Source organism: Pipra filicauda, unplaced genomic scaffold (assembly GCF_003945595.2).
Source record: "Pipra filicauda isolate LSUMZ 115617 unplaced genomic scaffold, ASM394559v2 scaffold92_size2517590_pilon, whole genome shotgun sequence".
In the NCBI taxonomy this organism is placed as follows: Eukaryota; Metazoa; Chordata; class Aves; order Passeriformes; family Pipridae; genus Pipra; species Pipra filicauda.
In genome coordinates this window covers 962,798-988,006 of record NW_024105120.1, presented here as the reverse complement: position 1 = coordinate 988,006, position 25,209 = coordinate 962,798, and the positions used below count along the sequence as shown (strand labels likewise).

The following is a 25,209-nucleotide window of genomic DNA, read 5'->3' as shown; positions in this document are numbered from 1 at the left end:
AACATTTTTACTGAGCACTGTTAACCACTTACTTGGGAAGCTGGATGTTCAGTATATGTTACATATTCTGCTGATAAAACATGCCTGCCTTTTTCCCATTACAGCTCCCACTGTGCCTGCTTCCTACAGGAGGTTTAAATTTCCACATGTTTTCCCATTACATTGAAGGAGGGAGCATTTTTTCGTCTCTTTTTTTTCTTTTCCCAGAAAAATCAAGAAGAACAAAATGCAGTTACCCATGTGGAGTACTGTATAAATATTTACTGTAAAATAAAATAAACAACATATTTCTTCCTTTTTCACAAAGCAGGCTGGGTGGTGGATTTTGCCCCAGGTTTTGAAGAGAGAAAAGGCCATTAAGGGTCCCTTAAAGACAGTCCTTTGTAATGCAAGCTTGCTAAATGCTGCAATAGAGAGAGGTTTAGATTCTTCCAGGAAATGTTTGTCCAAGAACATCTATCTCTGGAGAAATCTGATGAAATGTCCTTTCTTGCCACAAGACTCTTGCGTCCAGCTTTGCACTCCTGTGGGCCTCATGCTCTTCAAGACACTTTTAACTATGAAGCTGTTGAAAATCTTCCTGTGGGTTGGGATGTTTCCCATCAGCCTCAGGGCATAGAATCATAGAATCATTAGGGTTGAAAAGGACCTCTAAGAATATTAAGTCCAACCATCAACCTAACACTGTCAGTTCCACAACTACAAAGAAGCAAAAGCATCTCAAGAACTCTGGAGTTACCTCTGGCTGCACCATGGCTGCACACAGCTGAATTCTGGCTCCACTGAAAATGAGTGACCTGTTTCCTTCTTGGAGCATGTTAGTAGCAAATAGCTGCTGGCATGGTAGGTGCACATGAGTGGATCTGGATCATTTGGCTTAGGGTGTCAGTGGAAAATTGAACATGTGCTTTGTCTGGTCAAAAGACACTTGAAACAGTAATCATGCTCCTTTTTTAAACTCCCAGGGGTGATGGACAAAGTTATAGTTCCATGAAAAGCTTTGGACTGAGCCAGTAATTTGACAGACTATGTATTGCAGCCCTGACTAAATTCACATCTACACCAAACTTCATAGCTTTTCCTTACAGAAACCCCACTCCTGCAAAGAAAAGAAGTATCTCAAATGCAACTGCTCCTTCTGCTCTGTATAAAGAGCGGCCTTGAAAATATCATCACATGCTAGATAGTGTGTTGCAGGGTACAAGAGTGAGATATTTGTCAAAGCAGAGTAGCAGCAGTGCAAGACACCGAAACCCTTTCAAATTTATTCATGTACAGTGTTTCAAATCTCTGTACAGGCCGTATAGGAATTTGTTAACATCTGGAATAAATCCAGTTGTTGGAAATCCAAAGCCAGTACACCACAGATAAGTGTACCTCAGGCAAAGAGCTGATGCTTTACCTGAGGGGAAAAAAGAGGTCTGGGGTCTCTGACTGCAGTAGTGACCACCCCAGCCCCATGGTGGCTGCATCGTTTTGATGGTTACAGGGGGTAACAGGAGGTGATAGAGCATCTTTGTTCCTCGAGTTCCACTTTGCATGAAGCAAAGGTTAGAGCCACTGTTCTCTGAAGCATCTGGCTCTCTGTATTATTTGTATTTCAGTGGTGAGGATGATCAGAAGGAAAAAATGAGGCGTTAGGAAATGGGAGACTATGTTTGTTGTACACAGCAGGACCCACAGTTGGTTTTGAGTGGCTTTGTGAGAAGATGGAACAGGGTCACACAGTCCTACCTTTGTTGTCTTAGGTGCAGTGGGAAAGAAATGTGTTACAGTCCTGACTGGTGCCTTTTATCCCAAACATGGACACTACTCAAAACCTCATTTTGCTGAAGAGTGCATATTGCTCTTAAAGGCAGTTTGGGGTAAACAGCTATCAATTAGAGACATTCCACTTCATGCTTTACAAGGCAGTAACTAAACAAAATGACAAATCCACTAAAGTGATCAAACAATGGAATTTCCATTAGATACTGTGCCATAATAACAAATCCTCAAAAAAATCCAAAAGTGTCCACTGATATATTGAAGGCATTTGTTTATAATAGAGATCGAGTAAACTGTAAGTCTCAAGCATTTCTCTCTTTTTCACTTGGTAAAACTTTGAGAGATAAACATTTTATTGGTGCAGAAAGAGAATGAATATCTAGGTACAGCACTTACCAAACTTATATGGGTTTAACTCACAATTTATGTACACAATGCTGCATTGCAAAACCACCATGAAAATTTACTCATGTAGCAGAAAATCTGATCCCCTGCCCTTTGCTGCAATGATTGATGATAATGTAAAATCCAATTTTAAACTCACTTTTCAGAAAAAACTTTTCTCACCCATCAGCAGGTGCATAGAAATTTGTGGTTTGATGTATTTTAATGACCGATCTGATTTTTTTTTAAAGCGAGTTGAAAAGATCAAGGCTGTGAACTAAATTTCTCTGCTTGTTCCTTCTTCCGGGTCCCGGCCTTTTGTTCCAGGGCTTTGACTGGCTGTTGTTTGGGGCAGGAAGATACTTTTTCCTGATACAACTCTTACCTTTACCAAATGTTTTCTGGATGTCTCCGAGGTGACAGAGTAGCCTTTGAGACTGCTTGTCCCGGGCACTGCATAAAAGGGACAGTGCTCTGATGGGAACAGATGCTGTTAAGTCAGGGTATCCTCAGCAGGAAGTACTGTAAGGTATGGGTATATGTGCATATAGTCAAGGTATGGAGTTTTGTGGACTGATAACCTCAGGTGGATTTTTTGCTTTTCTGATTTTTCTGACAGGATGCCTGGCCCCATTTTAGGCTGCCTTTTCATGTGTACTAGGTAACTGATGTCTAGTTGAGATACATTTTTAATATTTCACAGATCAAAATATATGCCCTGCCTAATGTATCTGGTCTTAATTCAGAAGACTGTGATGCAGAAGTCTTATTTTTGGTAGTCCAGTGGTCTACTCTGCCTTTAATATCTCCTAAAATAATTCAGCCTCTGATGTCCCTCAGTTTTGAAAGAATACTGGATATAAGTGTGACTGATTATGTAGTTGATATATCAGACAAACACAGCACTAATTTGTGATGAGTACTAGAATATGGTTGTCTTTGCAAACAATCCAACTGAAATTGGGTTTCCACCCACTCCAAAGAACAGTATCATACTGACCTTTAATCAGCTTTGTGGGCCCAAGAGTGAGTATAAAAGGGCAACACTCATTTGCCTACAAGGATACTCTTCACTCAATTTGGACTCATGCTGCAACAGATGGAAATATAAAGTACAAAAGCCAGGGAGAGCTCTGTCATTAGTTTTACTTTGAGAAACAAGCTTGTCAAAGAGGGATAGAGGGAGAGAGAGGGAGGAAGAAAGAGAAGCAAAGGAAGAGAGGCAAGAGAGAGGAAACTCCTCAGTTTTGTCATTCATTGGGATGGAAATGTTCTTTTAAAATACACTTCTGACTTAAGAAGGCTTGTCTTTCACATTCATTGCACAGGTGTCAAATCAAATTTTATCTTGCGATGTCTTGTGCGCTGGAGCATAGCTCATGTGACATTTTGTAACATAATGCAACATAAGGCAATAAATCATACTGAAAGTGAATAAAACATCATTTTTGTGTTCTAGGAGGGGAATGAAACAAATGGCACCATGCTAATTTCACTGTGCATTGTTAAAAAAATTATCTTCTTTCTCCCTGTCCCTGCTGAGGGACTATTTAAGAAAGTAGTTCTTCAAAGCAAAGTTCTTTGTCACCTAAGTTTTGCATATGTACTGTGCATCTAGGGGATCAGAAACTTTTAGAAGAAAATATATGCTTGAGAGCTCAGAAAAACTCCTCAGAGAAACAAGACAGGCTTTAAAGTATATCGACCACAGAAATAAACCTACTTTCAGCTAAGTGAAAAATAATTAATCTGCTGTGCAGCTGTGGTTTCTGAAGCAGTACTGTAGGCAAATGGAAGTGCAATGTGGAGTCAGTTTGTTTTTCTTCCTCAGGTACACCACTGGAGAATTGGAGCATAACTTTTGGGAGGAACCTTGTGGTGAATAGATCTGTATTAGGTGGGAATAACTGAGATTAGTCTGCAGGAGGCCAGCAGCACTCCACTCACGTGCCTAACAGCACTCACAATACCACACTCCCTAAGAAGCCTCTGCTGGCTGCACGTGGGACTCTCCCTTTCCTTTGTAAGGGAAGCCTGCCATGTCAAAGGTGGACTGGAGTTTAAGAGACTTTCAGACAAAACTCTTTCACTGGGTGTTGGAGAAATAGACCTCAGGAACGCTGCAATGGCTCCTAAGCACCCCAGAGAAGCAACAGTTCTTGAAGTGCCACGCACATAAATATTACCCCATCTATGCAAAAAACCCTCAAGATGTGTTTCTCCTCACTTGCAGGTTCAAATGAATGTCAGCTGGAAAAAAAAAATTAAATCAAGACTTTTCCATTACTGTAATTCAGACTTCAGGTAAGGACTATTGTGCTAAGGACATTTTATCATAATTATAAGTGTAAGTGGTCAGTGTGCACTTAAGTGGTAATATGACATACAACCTGACTGGTGAAGTTGTAAAATGAAAAAAAAAAAAAAAAAATCCAAAACAGGGAAAAAAAGAAAAAGAGAGATGTTGTAATTCCTATCTGTAGGTATCCTGCTCTCTATTAATATATGGTGTGCCTCTGAGAAAGACTGATGTGATGAAGTGGAATTACTATTTGGAAAGTGATAAAAATTGCATAAAGCAAGTTCTGCATATCTAAGTGTACTAAACCGTTCCTTGGAAGAACATGTTATCATTTAGGAGTGTACGTAATAGTTTTAAAGAAGTGAAATTATTTTTATTATGAATTATTCATCTCCTGTACTCATCATGTAAAGGGGCAGTGACTTCTTTTATCAACAAAATACTTTTTTTTGACACTAAGAACAGCATTTAATTGAACCTCTTTTCCCAATTATCGTCAGAAAAGAGTTTACTCTGGTGCTTTGGAAAAATGTTTTAGAAAGATTTATCAGAGCTGCAAAAAAAGCTGTCCATGAACTAATGGAATTATACTATCTTTGAATTCTGTCCACCAGAACTTAGAATGGCCACTAATTCCTTTTTTTGCTCTTTTGGTGTTTGCAAAGGGGTTCACTAAAGCCTGAATTGATATAATTATTGGCTTGGATTGTTAGAGATTTAGGCCAGATGGCTATGGGTTTCTAAAGTCCCAGTTGCTTGTGTTAGCTTTTCTAGTTTGCCTATAGGGCTCAGGGATCAGCAATTTGAAAGGGCTGCAAACTTGTAAAACAGTATTATTCATGGGGGCAGAATGTTCATCAGCGTGACCCAGTACTAAATACATTCATTATGGACATTTCTATTCTGCACAATTTGCCACACGGTGCTGGTTTGTAAAAAAAAAAAAAAAAGAGACAATGGCTTATAAAATGCTTGTGAATGCTGAAAAAGAAGGAGAGTTCACATTGAGCCTCCTCTGCTTTCTTTTTAGCAAAAACCTTCTTAGTGACTTTGCCTGAGCTCTGCTGAGAGTAAGGAAATTGGGAAAATCAGAGATTTACTCTTTATATTTTTGAATATGATGGTGGGGGTGGGGAATATAAGAGAGGGAAAAGAGCAATAAAAGAGTGATGGTATCGTTACGGGCAACACCGATAAACAAGTAGACAAAGTTAGCAGAGAAACAAAGAAAAACATAGCAAGACTGTGGCTAAAATTATAAAAGCAGATGTAAAAAGAGGAAGTAGAAGTCACATAAATAGCTACTTTTGAAATGAGAAGAATGTATCAGCTTCCATGTCCTGGATGCAGCCTGAAGCTCACGTAGGGATCTGTAACATTTCTGGTGCACACAAAATACATGCTCGACTCAGTCATAAGATTATATATTTATGGGCAATTGTGTGGGAGTGTAAATAGTTTTCAGCAACAGCAGAAAGGGGAGGATTTTGTCACTTTCCAAACAATCTGTCATATGGCTTCTTTTCCTTTAAAACACTTGGCATGTAGAAGGTGTGCTTAGCACCGACTGTCGCGGTGGAGCATGAAGTGCTGTTTCAAACAGGATGAAAAGGATCATCTGAAGAAGCACTGGAACAGCAAATAATAATAATAAAAAAGCACAGAGACAATCGCACATAAGAACACACAGAGGAACCGGGCTCAGGCAGAGGCAGCTGGGCTGAGGGCAGAGATGCTGCAAGAGGGAGCCGGGGAAGGACCGGAGTGTGCAAAATGTTCCTGACTTGGGAAGAAGGAGGGAGAGGTTTCGCGGAGTGGAGGAGATCTCTCTGGGCAGGAGCATAGACGTTGAGGACATGCAGGATGTAGGTAAATAAGCAGCAAGAAGACGCTCTTGCGGCACCACCACCTCCTTTACTAAGCAAACCCACTTAAAAGCTCCCAGCGAGTTAAACAAGGGGAACCTAAAAGTATGTAAATAAGCAGCGCGGTCCTCATTTCTCGTGGCAGAAAGGGGGAGGAATTAAAATCACAAAACCCCGGCTTGAAACCGCCACAAAAATTCGGGGGGTGGGGAAGGAGGGACGTTGATTTAAAGTTGCCCATTAGTCATTCGCATGCCCCCACCCCCAAATCTTGGCGGCGAGCAGGGGCTGGCGGAGGAGCCGCCCCCATCACCCTCCCCGGTCCCCCCGCCCCGGCCGCGGTGCCCCCCGCCCCTCCCCGGCGGGGCGAGGGGCTGATTGGCTGGACCCGGCTCGGCACAGGCCGGGAAAAAGCTTTGTCTGGGGAGTTGGAGTGAAGTTGCGGAGGATTTTAGGTTGGAGACGGCGAGGAGGCTGTTCAGTCCGGCGGCGAGCGCGGAGAGGGGCGGGAGGACGGGCTGCGCGGCTCCATCCCGCCGGCTCCCGGCCGTCCCTGGATGCTGACGGCGGGAGAGGAGCGCGCTGCCCCGGAGCATCTCAGCCTGGAAGAGGAGTGCGGAGTCAAATGAGAAAGCGGGGATTGCCTACAGATTGTATCTGGACTTCCTGGCACGGTGTGTATAAAAAAGAGCAAAAAGTTTTCTGATCTGTAAGATATTAATACTTGGCTGTCTAGAAAAGAAGGCATTTTCAAGTTGGAAAGGACCAGATGTGCGCTGGGTTTACGGTACGGAAGGAAGGCGAAATAATTGCTATTTAACTTGCTGGGAGAAATGAATTGCAAAAACTTACAAATGCACGGAATCGGCGGTAAAATGCACTTTCTGTTCATTTTTGCACTGATGATAATATCTTTCAATAAGACTGTGCTGGGCAAGAATTTGAAATACAGGATTTATGAGGAGCAGAGGGTTGGATCAGTAATTGCAAGACTATCGGAGGATGTTGCTGACGTTTTATTAAAAATGCCTAACCCTTCCTCGGTTCGTTTTCGAGCCATGCAGAGGGGGAATTCTCCCTTGCTTGTAGTCCGTGAGGATAATGGAGAAATCAGCATAGGAGCTAAAATTGATCGGGAACAACTGTGCCAGAAAAACTTAAACTGCTCCATAGAGTTTGATGTGATCACTCTGCCCACTGAACATCTGCAGCTTTTCCATGTTGAAGTTGAAGTGCTGGATATTAATGACAACTCTCCCCAGTTTTCCAGAGCTCTTATCCCTATCGAGATATCAGAGAGTGCAGCTGTAGGAACCCGGATCCCTTTGGACAGTGCTTTTGATCCAGATGTGGGAGACAACTCCCTTCACACTTATTCCCTTTCTGCGAATGATTTTTTTAGCATTGAGGTGAGAACCAGGACTGATGGTGCTAAATATGCAGAGCTGATTGTGGTTAGAGAGCTGGACCGTGAGTTGAAGTCGAGTTACGAACTCCAACTCACTGCCTCTGACAAAGGGGTGCCTCAGAAGTCTGGATCGTCCCTCCTGAAAATCAGCATTTCTGATTCCAATGACAACAGCCCTGTTTTTGAGCAACAGTCATATACGATCCAGCTCTTGGAAAACTCACCCATTGGGACTTTGCTGATAGACCTCAACGCTACTGATCCAGATGAGGGCGCCAATGGGAAAGTTGTGTACTCCTTTAGTAGTCACGTGTCTGCCAAAATTATAGAGACTTTTAAGATAGATTCGGAAAAAGGTCATCTGACCCTGCTGAAGCAAGTGGACTATGAAGTAACCAAATCCTATGAAATTGATGTTCAGGCTCAGGATATGGGGCCAAATTCTATTCCGGCTCACTGCAAAATTATAATTAAAGTTGTGGACGTGAATGACAACAGACCAGAAATTAACTTAAACCTGATGTCCACAGAGAGAGAAGAGATAGCTTACATTTCTGAAGGGTCACCCTTGGACACCTTTGTTGCCCTAGTCAGAGTGCAAGACAAGGACTCTGGTGTGAATGGAGAGATAGTTTGTAAGCTCCATGGGCATGGCCACTTTAAGCTTCAAAAGACTTATGAAAATAACTATTTAATCTTGACTAATGCCACTCTGGATAGGGAAAAGAGATCTGAATACAGCTTGACTGTAATAGCGGAGGACAAGGGAACGCCAAGTCTCTCCACAGTGAAACACTTTACTGTCCAAATCAGTGATGAAAATGACAACCCACCCCGCTTCCAGACAAACAGATATGAAGTTGTTATCTTGGAAAATAACTCTCCAGGAGCATACATCACATCGGTCACAGCCACAGACCCAGATCTAGGCGACAATGGGCAGGTGACGTACACTATTTTGGAGAACTCTATTTTGGGGAGTTCCATAACCACCTACGTGACCATCGATCCCTCCAACGGGGCGATCTATGCCCTGCGAACCTTTGATCATGAGGAAGTAAACCAAATTGCCTTTGTGGTTCAAGCTAGGGATGGAGGGAGCCAGCAGCTTGCTAGCAATACCACTGTTGTGCTAACCATCATTGATGAAAATGACAACGCTCCTGTCATTGTGGGGCCAGCGCTACGCAACAGCACAGCAGAAATCTCAATCCCTAAAGATGCTGGAATTGGTTTTCTTGTCACCAGGATAAGGGCTACAGATAGAGACTCTGGTATGAACTCTGAACTCAGCTGCTCCATAGCAGCTGACAAGAAAAACAGCATCTTCGTGATGGATCCCCAAACCTGTGACATCTCTATCAATGTGAGTGTTGAATCAGTTCCAGCAAAACAATGGGAGTTTTTAGTGATAGTCCAGGATAAAGGCAGCCCTCAGCTTAGTACTAAAGCCCTTCTGAAATGTACCGTTTTTGAGCACGTTTATTCATTTTCAAGCACAGAAGCAACTTTGGTAAGCCAACCCTCTCTGGACATCTCCATGATAACAATTATATCCCTAGGATCAATATGTGCCGTGTTGTTGGTCATTATGGTTATCTTTGCTACGAGATGCAATCGAGAGAAAAAGGACACCAGGTCTTACAACTGTCGCGTGGCGGAATCGACCTACCAGCACCACCCAAAACGGCCCTCAAGACAGATCCACAAAGGGGACATTACATTAGTGCCAACGGTTAATGGCACTTTACCCATCAGGTCTCACCACAGAGCTTCTCCATCGTCATCCCCGACCCTGGAGAGGGGACAAATGAGCAGCCGACAGAGCCACCACAGCCACCAATCGCTGAACAGCCTGGTGACCATCTCCTCTAACCACGTGCCCGAAAACTTCTCACTGGAGCTCACCCATGCCACGCCAGCTGTCGAGGTAAGGTCCATACCTCAGTTTTGCACATCATTCACACATGCACTCACTTGGGAACGTGCAGGTATCCCTGCACGCAACTCGTGAGAGCAAGAGGCAATGAGGTCAATGCCCAATGTGGGGGTGTGTCATGGATTTCTCTTGGATGCCATAGCTTTTCAGCTTTACTCCAGTATCGACTCATTCCATTACCCTGAGGTACTGGATTAAACGGGGAACAGCATTAAATCTATCATTAATAGCATTATTTCTTGGTTCTTCCCTGTAAGGTCAAAACAGTGAAGTGAAACACAGACAGATCTAGTTTACTGCTCACTCTTTTCTTCCTTGCCTTCCCTCTCCCTCTCTACAGCTCCATCTAAGAAAGAGTGCTTGAGTATTGATATACAGAAACAATCTAGGAAATTCTTTTATTGATGGGGGTGAAGAACTAAAAGACTAAACACTGACACAGTTTAGGTACAGCTGTTGTAATATATGTTCATAGTGTCTCAAACTTTGAGACTGCCCATCTCAGTTTTTACTGCAAATGCTGGGTAATGTCTTAAATAAATGAGATCTGTGTCCTGGAAGCTCTTTACATGTAAAGCAATGATGTTTTGTTTTGAATTAGGATCCTGGAATGGTAAAGGACTGATTCTCATATATTTAACCAAACCAAAACTCTACCTCTCTTTAATTACTTGTTTTATTTGTTAATGAATCAATTATTATGAGTTCAGAGGCGGATGAACAGCAGTGCATTTCCTCATTGTAGTCTTCAGGTATTTCCTGTGTCAGATACTACACTACAAAATAGTCTGTCGTATTGCATTATATATGTGCAGTTATTTGATTTAATTAAGTTTTAAAGGGCAAAAAAATAAACCACAAACAAACCTGGGAAGCAAATTAGTGGTTTTACAACTAGAAACTTGAGCTTTCATTACAAAGGATCAGTCTTTTCACTTTTTCTTTAGCAGGTTTCTCAGCTTCTCTCGATGCTTCACCAGGGCCAATATCAGCCAAGGCCAAGTTTTCGAGGAAACAAGTATTCCAGAAGCTACAGGTGAGAATCCAGACTATTCTGTACATGCATCTGAAGATATGGACATATATTTTTAATCAAAAAGTGGACTATAACATATCTGAGATAATGTAATTCACAATTCTCTTTACAGATATGCCCTACAAGATATGGATAAATTCAGCTTGAAAGACAGTGGTCGGGGTGATAGTGAAGCTGGAGACAGTGATTATGATTTGGGGAGAGAGTCTCCAATTGACAGACTTCTTGGGGAAGGATTCAGTGACCTTTTCCTTACAGATGGAAGAATTCCTGCAGGTAAGAGCACAATGGAAGCTGACTGGTTTATTTACAGTGCTGCCTGGCTGTCACTTTGATAAAACTACTCCTGAGAAAGCAAAAATTCTTTAGCTTTCACGTCCTGTGTTTCCTTCCTTTTTACTCTGCTTCATGGTAAATACTGAGCTGAAGCCTTGACATACCTACTAAAATGAAACCTCAGACACAGCTGCAAATCTACTCAGAGCAATGCCTCCTCCTCTTTTTTTTCTTTACTCACATCATGAGCTGTCTCCAGATTCCCTCTAAAAGTACAATCTTCTCCAAATCCTTAGACTTCTAATGACTGGGTGGATGTTTTCACAAAGCCAGGCAGTTGTGGTTTGTTAAAAATACACTGAACTATAATTTGGGAGATAGGTTTTCCACAGTGGGTTTGATACAAACTTTTACTGTTCAGAAATTGTGTGTTAAAAGTGGACTAGAAATATGGATGGAGAAGAAAGAAAAGTGTATTTTTTTCCCCCACTGAAAAATGAGCTTGAGTGGCAAGGGAAAGTTGTAAGTATGTTCCAGATTTTAAATATTGCAATCCTAATTTTTGGAAGAGAGAGCCTAAGAGGTACAATTCAGGAGCAGAAGGCAGAAAGAAAAAAATGAGACAAGGGTGAGTGGCAGTAGGATAAACGCACATGTACATACTCATGTGTATGAAGTATCACTTTTAAATTTATACCTAGCTATAAGTTGAATAAAAAGTCATGGGAAGTCATGCTTAGTACAGATAGAAGAATTTTGTAATTACTTTAATAATTATACAGCCTCTGGTTGTACCCTAGATCTTGTTCTTACTTCAGATCATATTATAATCACAGGGCTGGATAATTTCCGTATAGTTCACTGAACCAAGAGTGTGAACTTAAAAGTTTAGTAAAGTAATTTTATACATGGAGGCCCCTTGCTTTATGGGGTGGTGAAGCACATGTCCCTCCTAAAGTGACCCCCATGCATTACCCAGGGCTGGAGCAGAGGAGGTGGAGTACTGGACCTTCTTCCCTGGTCTGCCAGGGAAAACAGCAGTGGGAGGGTTGTACCTGACCTTGATGTGCTTTACCCTGAGAAACCTGCTGTTATGCTATGCAAGAGTAAACACCAAAAATTCAATTTGGTTTTCTTATACGTTTTAACTTTAAATTTTCCTTAGTATATTTTGCTCCAGACTAGATCTGTATCACTCCCCCTACCTCCTCAAACATGCTCAAAACTGAAGGCCTCAAAAAGTTACCATGTTTTCCAAATCTTTAGCCTACATCTGGAGTACTAATATATTTTTATCCTCTTCCTCCCTAACTCCTACTGCTTATTCCTCTGCCAGCTAACATGAGGCATGTCTCATTCTCTCCTATGCTTAGCAAGGACAGAGGGAGGGATCTGCTGGAGCTCTCAGTTGCCAAGGGAACTTCAAGTGCAATGGTGTTTGCACTGGCATCCAGCCCCACTGCTGCCAAGGAAGAGCTGTCCCTTTCCAGTGGGCAGCTGGAGGCTGCCAGCAGACAGGAATGGTTGTCCTCTTAGCTGGCTAAAATGCCCATGACCCATTTTCAGCTCTTACAATTCCCTCTCTAAACAGGAAACCAAAGCATAGGATTTCCCAAAATGCCCAGCTAATTGCATTCAAAGTAAGGAAAGCTCTTTCTGAGTGCAGACAGAACTGTGTTGGGCTGTCAAGATTGGCATTTAATCTCACCCAGCTGTCCACTTGCTGCTATGCATGGCCTTAATCCATCAGATAAGTGTTCTGAACCTGTTCAGATGAGACCTGAATTGTTCTGCAGTCCAAATAAATAAAAAGGAGGAAAAGAAAACTTCCTGGAGATTTCCTGTTCTCCATTTTGAAAGGTTTCTGCATTGTCAGTCTGGACACAGGCAAAATCCTGTGGGAAAGTCCTTTCAGTTTGTCCCTTTAAGGTGAAATTGGATAAGAATGGAGCCAGTTCCTCAAAACTTCACAAATTATATGATCAGAAAGTTCAAAAACTGTCCTTGAAAGACTCCTTTTTCTCTCTCTCTTTTTAAAACTTAACCAACAAACTTTAAGTTCTGGAAAAAAAGAAAGAAAAAAAACTGTTGTGCATCTGGGCGTTTTTTAGTTCATTGCTGATTTAAGGACAGACTGTGTCACCGTTCAGTTACTTCAGAGTATCTTTTGATCTTATGTTCAGGAACTTAAAAATTTATTATTTTAAACCAAAACCATTCCTGATAACAACAGTAACAAAATTCACACTAAGACAAAACTCACTACTAATGAAATACTAGACCACTGAAAGTATCTAATGAATTTAAAGGAGTCTTAACAGAGTCTTCTTAATTAGAAAAGTAATTCTCACCTTCTGGGATGACTTGAGAACTGGTCATGGATCACTCAGATGTTTTTTGTCCTTTCTAACTAATTTTCTGTAAATCATCATACATGGGAACAAAGTAGGCATTTCAGTCACTCCTATCAAAGCTTCAACCACTGATATATTCTAGTCTGCTTTGTTTGTTTGAAGCTGCCTGGGTCAGCAGTTATTTTGTAACAGCTTGTGCACTCTCCAGACTGCAGCCTGAGCTTGTAATCTTGAAGAAATTCATACTCTCGCTTGCAAGACACAGAGAAAGTTTATACTTGTAGGAACGGAAAGGCCATTAGGAAAGCAAACAATATGACAGGCTGTGTAAAGTGCAGAGATAAATAGCACTGACAACATGAGAGTAGGACTTTATCAATCACTGGTACGTCCTAAGCTGAAATACTCTGTTCAGTTCTGCTTACACCACTGCAAAAAGATTTTTTGATAAACGGAGTGGATCCAGAGCCAGATGGGAAATGTGATGAGGGAGCAAGGGAAACTTATAGGGCATGAATGCAAACATTTCTTATGTACTCAATATGGACAGAGAAAGAACAAGTAACTCTATTCTGTGTGGGGTAATCTAACCATTAAATGAATAGGGCAGAAGTTTCTTATGGTCAAAATATGCATAATGTAAAGAGTCTGTCATTTCTGAAAACTGTCTTTTGAACCATGTGACTCAAAACCAAGTCAGTGGCCCCAGCAGAACCCAGGTCTTCTCCAGCAACTCTGCCAGGCGCACAGGCAGGACCTAGTCTGAGACAAGACTGTGTCCTACAATCAGTGCCCTTTGGAGTGGAAAATTTGACCTCTCTCCTGGCACATCCCTCTCTGCAGGTCTGTCAAATTGGGCTTTTCCTGTCTCTGCTTCCAGGGACCATTGCCAGACCTCTGAGTGTTTGGAGAGAACTCCTGCAGTGCTCCTTCATGGTCTAGTTCAGAGCAGTGTAGCTCTCAGGGATGCAGTCACTTGCCCCATCTTATTTCTTCTACCTGAGAGACATCAATAAACCAATAAACCAAGAGAGAGCAGCTCTGTTGTCTTCTGCTCTTCAGCCCTCATCCTGTGCCTGGGTGTCCGTCTGGTGGGTTAGAGCCCTCCTTGTGCCAGCACCTGAGCCAGCATGGTCCAGTGACTTGAGCTACAGAGCTGCAAGTGCACCTGAGAGTATAAATCCAGTGTAAACACCAGAGTCACACAGAGTAGGAATTAAGCCCTAGGTATTTCGATACTGAATTAAAATTGAACTGATTCAGTTGAAAAGGTAATATGGCAGTGGATCACGCCGAATTCTACATACACCTCATTGCAGATAAAAGGAGGTGTTTAATGGAGAAGGAGATCCCTCTGCATGTTAATATTCTTTGTTCTTTATTTCCCCTGTTCATTTATTCCCACTCTGATACGCTTCACTATTTGCATGTGGAAGACTTCACTAAAACTCAAGTGAATGCTTGGAGGTAGAAATATCTTCCTTTTATTTTATATTTGTTTTAATGAGCTAGCATTGTACAAAGGGATGAATGGCTTTAAGCCACAAATGCTTGTTTTCCACCTGGGTTTTGCATGTTTATCTTCAATCTTAGTTAAGCGATCGCATTGCTGTCTTACATGTTCTGCATTGGTCGTTCCCATTTTTTGGAGACAATTTGGCAATGCAAGTACGTTTAGATCCAGACCATTTGTATTTGCCACCTTCCTGCGCACAGAAAATGAAACCAAACACCAGATTTGAACATCTTTGGAGACATTTAGTCCTGGTGTCAGTCCCTGTGAACGTAGGTGCTATCTGCAGCAGGAGAGGGATGCTCACTCTCCTCATGTCTCTCTTGCAGCGATGCGACTGTGCACAGAGGAGTGCAGGGTCCTGGGGCACTCTGACCAGTGCTGGATGCCACCACTGCCCTCTCCCTCCTCCGATTACAGAAGTAATATGTTTATCCCTGGGGAGGAGTTCCAGTCGCCCCAGCAGCACCTGCAGCAGCAGCAGCATCAGGGCCTCGAGGATGACGCCCAGGCTGCTGACGCCAGTGAGAAGAAGAAGAGCTTTTCAACATTTGGGAAGGACTGCCAGAGTGAGGAGGAGTCGGGGGACACCTGCACCTCCTCCCTCCTCTCTGAAATGAGCAGCGTCTTCCAGCGCCTGCTGCCTCCCTCCCTAGATGCCTACACGGAGTGCGATGAGATGGATCGCTCCAACTCGTTGGAGCGCAGGAAAGGACATTTGCCAGCCAAGACTGTAAATTATCCACCGGCAGTGGCAGCCTGGGCAGCCAGCACACATTTCCAAAACCCTGCCAACAACGGGCCCACTCTGGGGACTCACTTGGGCGCGCAGCCTTCCTCCAAGTGGCTGCCAGCCATGGAGGAGATCCCGGAGAATTACGAGGAAGATGATTTTGACAACGTACTCAACCACCTCAGTGATGGCAAACACGAACTCATGGATGCCAGTGAGCTGGTGGCAGAAATTAATAAACTGCTGCAAGATGTCCGGCAGAACTAATTGTTTCAAAAGCCTATTTTTCCATATTTATGGAAAACTGGAAGGGAAAAAAAAAAAAAAAGAACAAAACAGAGACTGAGAAGAACTGGCATTGCCAACTAGTTGCATTTATCATAAATGTGTCTGTGTATGTTGAATATTAAAATACTGTATTTTCATATGTACACAATGCAAGTGTGATTATCTTTATCTGTATTTTAAAAATACATTTGTACCTTATATTTATGTGTAATTTAACAAATAAATTTTATTTTTGTACACCCACAGCAGGCATGTTTTCCTAAATGTATATAAATGGTACCACCCTTGTCAAACTTTGAGTGTTCTTGCCACAGAGGCATGTTTAAAAAAAAACAAAACAAAAAAGGGATATTGTTTTCCCTTATTATTTCTTTTAAATGTTTCAAATACAAATTCAAACCACTGAAAAGTTATGCAAACATTAGTTTCAATAAATGATCCAACATCTTGTTGCAACGTTTTATAATAAAGACTTGACAACTCCCATGAAACCTAAAATGTCCTTTTTTATTTTGATGTCTTTGGTCTATAAAGTCATTTTCTCATTTAATTAATGGATTATTGCAGGCTGGGGTCTTCCTGTCTTTGGCAGATAAGTGTTTTCCCCAGTGAAAAATTTATGGAATTCAGTGATGGGTCTTCCACTGTGATCTCTGCAAAAAAAAATGTCAATTTATTGTGCTGTTGTTTCACTGCAAAGCCAGTTAAAGTCAGTGGTGTATACTTGAAAGACAGCAATAAAATCAGCTTTTCTGACCTCAAGCTGAATTCTCAATTAATGTAAATAAAAAAATTGCAATGCACTGCTTTATCTTTGTAAATGACACAAAAATAAAAGGAATGTTGCATCTTCCAGAAAAGCAGCTATATTTTGCCTCTACAAAGCAGCTATAATTTTATATTAGCTATATTTTTTCTCTGTTATAAGTGTGCCTGTCTTGTATTTGTACAGTAGTACAGAAATGCTTGGAGTTCCTAGAAGGGAGCAAACCTGCAGGTACAATGGCTCTCACTGAATCCAGTCCTTCTATAGTGGGGCTTCTCTCTGTCCTGAAAACAGTAATTTATACTGTGGTGCTATTGCCACTGAGGGGGTGATGTAACTAATATTGCTCAGATAAAAGTCAGTGTGGTCCCTTTAATTCTTTTTCTTGGTTAGCCTGTGTCATGGTTTGAGATCTCCAAAATCCAATTCCCTAGTCCTATCCCCCTGTCACATCTCAATCCAATGTGAGATGTTTTTTTTTCCCAGACAAAACACACCAGACTCCAAATGGGAGAAAGGGAATATATTACAATGACTGTACAAATAAATACACAAGGAGACTTTTGTAATAGTCAAGGAGACTGTTGTAATAGTAAACAAATAGATTTTTGGATTTTGCAGTTGAGAAACATGGGTGGGTTTTGGACTTCCAATACTCACTGCAGGAGAGTGTTAGGTTAATCAGAGACGGCCAGAAAAACTGGTATTTTGGGCTTTCATTCAGAGCTGCAGATGCATATTGTTAAAGGATATACTTTTTACCTGTGAAAAACTGGTGGAATAATCCAAGTCGATCTGGGCATGAAAACTGGTACATACTTTTATTCTGAAGAATTGCCCTTGTCAAGTATCTTATAGAATATTTTTTTTAATGTTAGATACAGAAAAATCCTGTTTAGTATTACCCAAGAATCTTGTTGCAGGCACAAGATTTATTTGTTTTGTCTGTGTGCAAGGAAACTTTAGTCTCATTATTGGTTTCACAGCGCTATAGATGCAATATATGAGGATGTGAGGACATTTGTTGACACCTGAACAAGGGAGAGATTCTCAAATTGCTTACACATCAGGAGCTCGTGCATAAAGCTATACTGGTTAGAAATACCAGGACCTCAGATCTGGAGATTTATTATAGCACCTTTGAATGCCAACAAGATTTGAGCCTCAGTGAGTTGCCGTCTGTTACTGAAAGGAAGAAGTTGTAACACCTCATTTATTAAATACTTGAAAACCTATTCCCTGTTTTTCCCCTTCCTTCCCACTAATAGGCTTTACTGGCCTCACGAGCCTCACCTGGGTCCTTCCTGCTCCTCCTCATTCCGAGGGCTCAGGAGCTGGTTTAAGCTCAGCGTGGGGCAGGCAGCTGTTGTGTGAGTGTTGATCCACCCTTGCCTCCCGGGATGTACCTGGGACTGACTTAATAAATGTGTCTCCAACCCATATCCAGCTGCTGCTGCCAGGAGTCCTTGGATAGACCCTCATCCTGGTTTGTCACCTTGATGTGCTGAGGGCTACGAATTGACCCCTTTGTCACCCCACTTGGCTCAACCTGCTGTGCTCAGGTACTGTAGGATTGCACTTTGTGCAGGTACTGCTTGTGTTGGGATTGCTCTCAGCTCCTCGTCTATCTCCTGCATCCCTCTCCAGGGCATATGTGCTCTTGGTGCTTCCTGACAGTATTTCATGCCCCATGTTCATTGCAAGTCAACTCTTCATGGCAACAAGATCAGGCTGACTGTGAAGCCAGTCATGATGCTGTAGCAGTCCTACCAAGTCCTAAAGTTCACCAAGGCATAGCTTGTTGTTACCTAGGTTGTTTTTGTCTCATCTCAGCCCTCCCCTTTCAGTTTCTCTCTTTTTCAGTATCCAGTTTTGGTCCCATTCTCCAGATTCCCTCACCTCATTCTCCTTTCCTCTTGGCTCTCTGACTTCACTTCCATTAAAATCTGACCCACGTACTAATCCTGCACAGCCCATAAACATGTTTATAGAGTACATGGTACCCCAATAACACTGCCAATAAATGAAATTCCCAGTTTCTACCTCTTTAGTTGCATCTACCTAACACACCCTTCAAATCCTCTCTTGCCCTAATTTTTTTTGATGTGTAATTGTAATTACAATGCAACTGTAAGCTGGATTCCTGAATTCCCCCACACCCAGTGCCTTTTACTGGGTGACTGTATGCAGTGAAAAGAGCTGACTTGCACGGCTGCACCTCCCCACTGCTGACTTTGCACAGGAGAGGGAAGCTCAGGAGAGCAACTCCAAAGACAAAACTCGTGCCTGCTTAGGAAGTGGCTGGTGATTTGATTCCAGCCTGGGCATGCACAGTTTGTGAGGTGTAGAGCAGGGCTCATGGTTATGTTAAAAATGTACAAGGCGATAGTTTGAAAATAGCTATTAACCTCGTAAATTACTTTAGTTTTCTGTTGACCTGGATAAGGCATTGCTGTCTGCTACAAAATCAGCAGCTGAGTACAAAACTCCCCTTCAAGTGGTGTAGACTCCTACTTCATAAATAAATGTAGAAAACTGTTCTTCATTTCTAGAGCAGGAAATATTAGACAGTCAGGCTCAGACTGGTTTGCTCTGTCTGCAGACTTGCAGGGCAGCCTGATAAGCTCCATTTTCACAGTCACATCATCCACTAGGGATTATCAACCTGTTTTAAATTTAAAATCCTTAAATCAGTTTATGTCCACTGGCCCATGTCACATGGATATTCTCAATGATTTAAAGAGCCATTGTTTGCAGAGGAGACTTTCATAGACTGCAAAGAGTTTCTCTGGTAGCACTAGGCATCCAAATATCGGAAAACACGTCAGGTTTTCCTAGAGGGGACTTCTGTACCAACATACAGTAATAGTATTTGGTATTTGCATTGCTGCAAGAATCTTATCATGCAAAGAGACCAGCAATAAGACCAGTCTCCAGGAGCAAAAATGTTTACTTAGATTATATCTGAAATGCATCAGAGTTTGAGTTGTATTTATTATCAATAGGAAGCTTACTAAAAGATCTGTAGATAGCAGTAAATGAGGGAAAAATCTACCTTAATCCTACTTTAGAGTCCCTCTTTTTCTCAGGTTTCCTTTATAAATGAGAGAAATTATGTATCTATTTATATATGTATGTGTACACATACTTAAAAACCCTAGCAGCAAATCTCTTCCATGTCAAGAACAGGGAAAACTGATATTATGCAGATTTAAAAAATATATACAATAAATATTGATTTGCCACATTTTGACAGCTAGTAGAGATTTAGGGGTGGTGGGATTAGCTGGTGTGGTTTAAGCACCAAACATGAGCGTGATTATTCTGTCCAGAACAGTAGGTTGCTAGCACTTCTATAATGCTTACCAGTTTTATCCTTCTTGGTATCATAATGACAGAAAAGGTAATAAATATCATCAAATAGTAATTACCAGAATACTGATTATCCCTGGAAGTGTTCAAGGCCTGGTTGGATGGGGCTTTAAGAAATGTGCTCTAGTGGAAGGTGTCCCTGACTATGGCAGGGGGTTGTTGATCAGGGGATTAAGATGATCCTTAACATCCTGTCCAACCGAAACCATTCCATGTGCTAGTGGTTCTGGCATTCCTTCTATATATGGAAATGTTAAGCCTTTTGAAAAAATACAAAATTTTATTAGTGGATGCTCAACCACTACTTTTCTACAGGTTCCATCTAAGTTTTTTGTATTCAATTCTGAAATAGTTACATTAAAAAAAATACTGAAAAATTATCAGAGTTCTTTGACCACTTATTTAAGTTGTATTTAAAAAGTCACCACTGCATTGCACTTTATTATTGGATGCCCATTAAGATAAGTACATCGAGAGGATGCTACATTCTTTACTCTGGTTATGTATATAGTTGCTATGTTTAAGAACAAAAATAGAAAGCAAATGAAAGCCACCACAAAATATTTAACCTTTACAGTTTCCTATCCTTTTCTTAATGAAAAATTAAAATTCATAGAAAATGGTAAGAAATTTAATTTCTTTCTCTGCAAGCCACAGAGAATTTCAGTTGCTCACAAAGATTAGAAGACTTGAAATCCTCCATTTTAAGTGTTAGGTTAACATAACATCTGAACTGAGATCCCTGGGAGACTATGGTATACATGTATTTTCTTTCAACAGTGCAGGTTGATACACTTTCAGGTAGAATTTAACTCCTTTCCCTACCCCAGGGTCAGACTCTGCCTGCACACAAAACTTGTCCTGCAGCGTATTCTCTGACATGGTTTATATAGATAAGAAAAAGGAAGTGATAATATCGTAATTTCAATCTATAAAAAATATTTATAATTACAACCCTGTTGCACTTTATGTGCTCAGATCTGTAGAATCATAAATCAGTGAGCACTTATAAAAATAATATTCTGGGATCAAGTGACCCACTACTGAAAAAAGAACCTCTCTGAAGAGACACATAGGAACAGTTTAAACCGTACTGTAACTGTACTATTTACAACAGAGTTGGTAAATAATACCTTGTTTAATTAAAACTCAGGGGAGCCCCTGGAAAAAATGGGTAATAACTGAAGCTGAAATCTGACCAGTGCACGCATTCTCCTACTACTTGCCTGAGTAGCAGGGTGGGAAATACAGTGAGAAATGACCATGCAAACAGTTTTATGGCTTACAGGAACCATTTAAAGCTTCACCAGTCATCCAGTTTCAGTGCATGACTTTGCAATCCGTTGCCCAACTCATTTCAGGGCCTCTGTGCTGCAGAGGTTTGCCTCTCTGAACATGCATAAGAGACTGAACTGCAGAGAAAATTGAGTAAGAGAAAAAGGAGATGCATGCTGTGCTAGGCACTGGAAAGCAATTGTTTGCCCTTCCAGGCAGTCACCCCTCAACTCTCATTTGTGGTTTTTTTTTTCCTCTCTGTGGCTAAAAATATGTGTTTTAAACATTAAACAAAGGCAGCAACTTCAATGGGAATATTTGAAATTGTATGGTAGGCTAGTGGGGTAGGACAAGAAATTGAAGCTTCCTGTGAAGACAAAGGGGTTTGAAGCTGGGCTGTCTGATAGCTCTGGTAATGGTAAAAGTACATGCTATACTTTCATGTACTTATATTTTGTGAGGAAGAATTGTTATAAGCCCTAGTCCTGAAGATAGCATGGATGATGGTGGGGTTTTATTTAAGAAAAATAAAATTTTAGCTTAAACTACTTTTTTTAACTTTTACCTTCAATCCAAGTCCAGCATGCTGCCCTCTCAGACACGACTGTGGAGGGTGATCCGTCCCCATAGACTGAAAATTTAATCCCTGCTGTCATCATCTGCTTTTCTTACTGGTTGTTTCTTACTGACATTTGCTGTCAAGCACAAAGTTCTTCCTGTGCATTGCACAGAAAGCATGTGAGTTCTATAGATCCTGGTATTTTAAAACATACATATATTCTTTTGTGCACTTAGTCTTCAATCACTGTGAAAATTCATGCAAGAGGAAACCTACTTTCCATTTGTTTCATTCAAATAATTCCTTCTTTTTTTTTTCTTCTCTCAATGATTTGGATGCCAATAACCTTAATCTCACAAAACGTTGAATGATTTTTGGGGGAAAAATAAATAGCAGTGGTGGGCAAATGAATTGGGAAGCCAGTGTGGTCTCCAAAGTTCTAGGAGAACCCTCCACATGTAGAGTCCACAGAGTTTGTACAGCAAATATGGACAGTGATAACCTCGAATATTTTTTTTTATTAAATTATTTGGTGCAAAATGGTATTTTTGAAGTTCAAACTTTACCGACTTGGAAAGATTAATTTCCAGCTAATAAGGGAGTGTCCTAGGGTCATCATGGAGATTTAAGTAGAAACCATGAATTATGCCTTAAAAGGAAATGTTCTTGCTGCTGTGTATGGAAAATGAAACAGTCTCTCATATATGGTAGTGTGTTATAATAACTTGTCACAACTTAGTGTCTTATCTTTTTAAAAGATAAGATTTCTACAATGATTATATTTAGATCTCAGAAGGAGAATTCAGACTATCCAATTACTATTACGTACAGCTAAAATAGCTAAGACAAGGAAAATAAGCGAAGTCTAGATGAGAGAGGATTGTGTTTGTGTCTTCTTTTCACAGGCTCCAGCTGGTCTTGAAATAAAACGGTTTCTCTATCCACACATAAACAGATTTGTGACATGTTTAAAAGTACATTGCAATGAAACATGGGTGAAATGGAGAGGGAGGCACATCTGAGCCTGGTAATAATTTCATATGTACAAATGGATCATGGACAGACTCTTTCTCTGTAATCCTGGATAAAGTAGTAAGAGAGGCTATTGCCCTGGAAAAAGTTAACTCCAAGAACCTTGTAGTCTAATGAGCTGAAGGTGCTGCCTTGTGTGAGAGAGAGTGTGGAAAAAAAAAATCCATATCCAAGCTAATATAGTACCATGAAAAAGGAAAAGCAGAGGAACAGGTTAAAAAGATTCCTATTTTCTTGTTAATAAGGCCTGTGCTGTTTCAAGTAATGCCCTTTATCTACAATATTTGTAAACTGACAGGTAACCTGGCTTTTATACAAATTATGACAAACAACCACAGTGGCTTAATGCACCTCTAACAATGATGGATATTTTTTATTCAAATAAAATGGAAGCATAAGCTTGCTAAATTGGCAGGCTTGAGACCTCTTGGGCTTATCTTGACCCATCTGGTTTTCTTAAATTCTTGCAATAATTAGGTCACCTAACTAAAAAGGACATGCTTATTTGTATCCAGGCTAGAAAAGTGTTTGTGGTGAAATTATTTAATTATAATCTTTTCAAAATATCAGTGAGTGATATTATAACCCTTTTATGCAACTTTGTGTTTGGATATTTTGTTGTCGTTGTGTCTGACCTGACCCTGTGGAAAGTCCTATATTTTAAACTTTTGAAAACTTTTAGAAAGAGAATATAATTTTGGCATTTGCAGTTTCAGTGGTGCAATAGGTGAAAGGCATTAACACTGCTCTAAGGAACAAAGTGGTGCTATAACAATCCTGCTTTATGATCTTAAAAGTCTGTGGAACAAAAACTCAAGTGTAGATGTGTTTGTTGAAGGGCAACCAAAATTCAGCTCTCTCTGATGGCTCTCATCTCACTGTAGCAGTTAGATCAGCAAAGCTGCACATGTTTGAGTACATAACTTCATATGGGAAATAGCAAAGACATTTATCACTGGAAACATTTGTAAACAACTGAAAACTCAGTGGCTTCCTTCCAGCGTGGGTGGACAGAAGTAACAACTTCAACACAGATTTCTTCAACATTGTTTACAGAAGTCTACAGCAAAACACTCACGCAGAATATGCAGCAGCTCAAGTTAGCTCTGCAGAGAGACAATTTGTCAGCATGTATAGTTCCACACTTTTGCATATATTAAATTACCTCATTCCTTCATATCACAGTGAAACTGTTTTCTGGAAAAGGTATGCACGTGTCATTAAGTGCAATCTTAAAATACAAGTTTTAGGCAAAAGACAGCATATGTTAAAATGTGTCAGCAAGGAACCAAAAGGATTATTTGGCAATTAAACTATAATGAAACTTCAAAAATTAAAATATAAAGCATAGCCACAGGTATTCATGAAGATTTTACTCAACTGAAAATCAGTTTTTTACTTTTACAGAAAAGTCAAAATCAATCATGTTCTTGCGAATGGCTGCATGCTATGGTGTTCCTAATGGCTTAATTTCTGATAAGTATAAAAAATTAAAATATAAAATGAGAATCTGTATGTGGAATGCACTACTGTTTTGCAAGTAAATGTAGTGATTTTGGGTTTAGATTGAAATAAAAACAGATACTGAAAGAGGAAACATATTCATAAATCCCTGCTTTAGTCTTTTTCAAGACTAAAGGTTAGATATTATGGCAAAAAAAATTTATAAAAAAATTTATAGGTTCTTGCATACTTGAAGTTATTTCATCTACTTACAACCCACCTTTACTATCGTTGCCATGACTTAAAACTCCTGAAACGCTTGTGTTAAGAGTAAGTTTTTAATGGTAGTGCTTCGCTGAAAATGAAGCTGCAGTAGAATGGCAAACCATGTATCATCAGTACCAACTTTAATTAGCGTGTGGTGGAAGAATTAGAATAGATACCATTTCCCTGAAACTCAAGAGAAGCCTCTTGAAAGGCACTGTTGTTAGTTTAGCAACTTGTTTTGGAACTGAGCAAAGAGAAAAATACTCCCCTTCCTATTCTTCTTCTTATCCCAGATTTCCCAGGAAAAAGGAAGAGCAGGGAAAAGACCTGGACAACTGTGCTTCAGAGAAGGTACTAAGGCTGTTTGGGGACACTTAGTTGGACATGGAATATGCCTTATGGATAAATCCTCTGAGTCAGGTGCTTTGCTGGACCTTGTGCTTTGTGACTGGTAAATCCTGTCTGGGGTCTGTTGCCTGCTGGGTACGATTGGTCTGATGAGGACTGGGGTAGATTCTGTTATTGCAGAGCTGATTCAACAAGCCCAGTGGTTCCAACACGGTCTGTTTACAGCTTGGCTGGGGCCTGAAAAGGCTGGATGTCTGTCAGCACTAGTAGGAGTCGTCCAAA

General features: G+C 40.8%; 1 protein-coding gene across 2 annotated transcripts; it reads left to right on the top strand.

Moving 5' to 3' along the window:
- The first annotated feature begins 5,843 nt into the window (after window positions 1-5,843).
- On the top strand, window positions 5,844-16,725 carry PCDH18 (protocadherin 18). 2 transcript variants are annotated; one of them, XM_027729667.2, is made up of 4 exons: window positions 5,844-9,656; window positions 10,616-10,701; window positions 10,814-10,977; window positions 15,174-15,844. In XM_027729667.2, the coding sequence occupies exons 1-4, from the start codon at window positions 7,152-7,154 to the stop codon at window positions 15,842-15,844; spliced, it is 3,426 nt and encodes a 1,141-aa protein (XP_027585468.2). In that variant the 5' UTR covers window positions 5,844-7,151. The 2 variants fall into 2 exon arrangements, with proteins under 2 accessions (XP_027585468.2, XP_027585467.2); XM_027729666.2 differs by having other exon boundaries at window positions 7,152-9,656; window positions 10,613-10,701; window positions 15,174-16,725.
- Window positions 16,726-25,209: the final 8,484 nt, after the last annotated feature.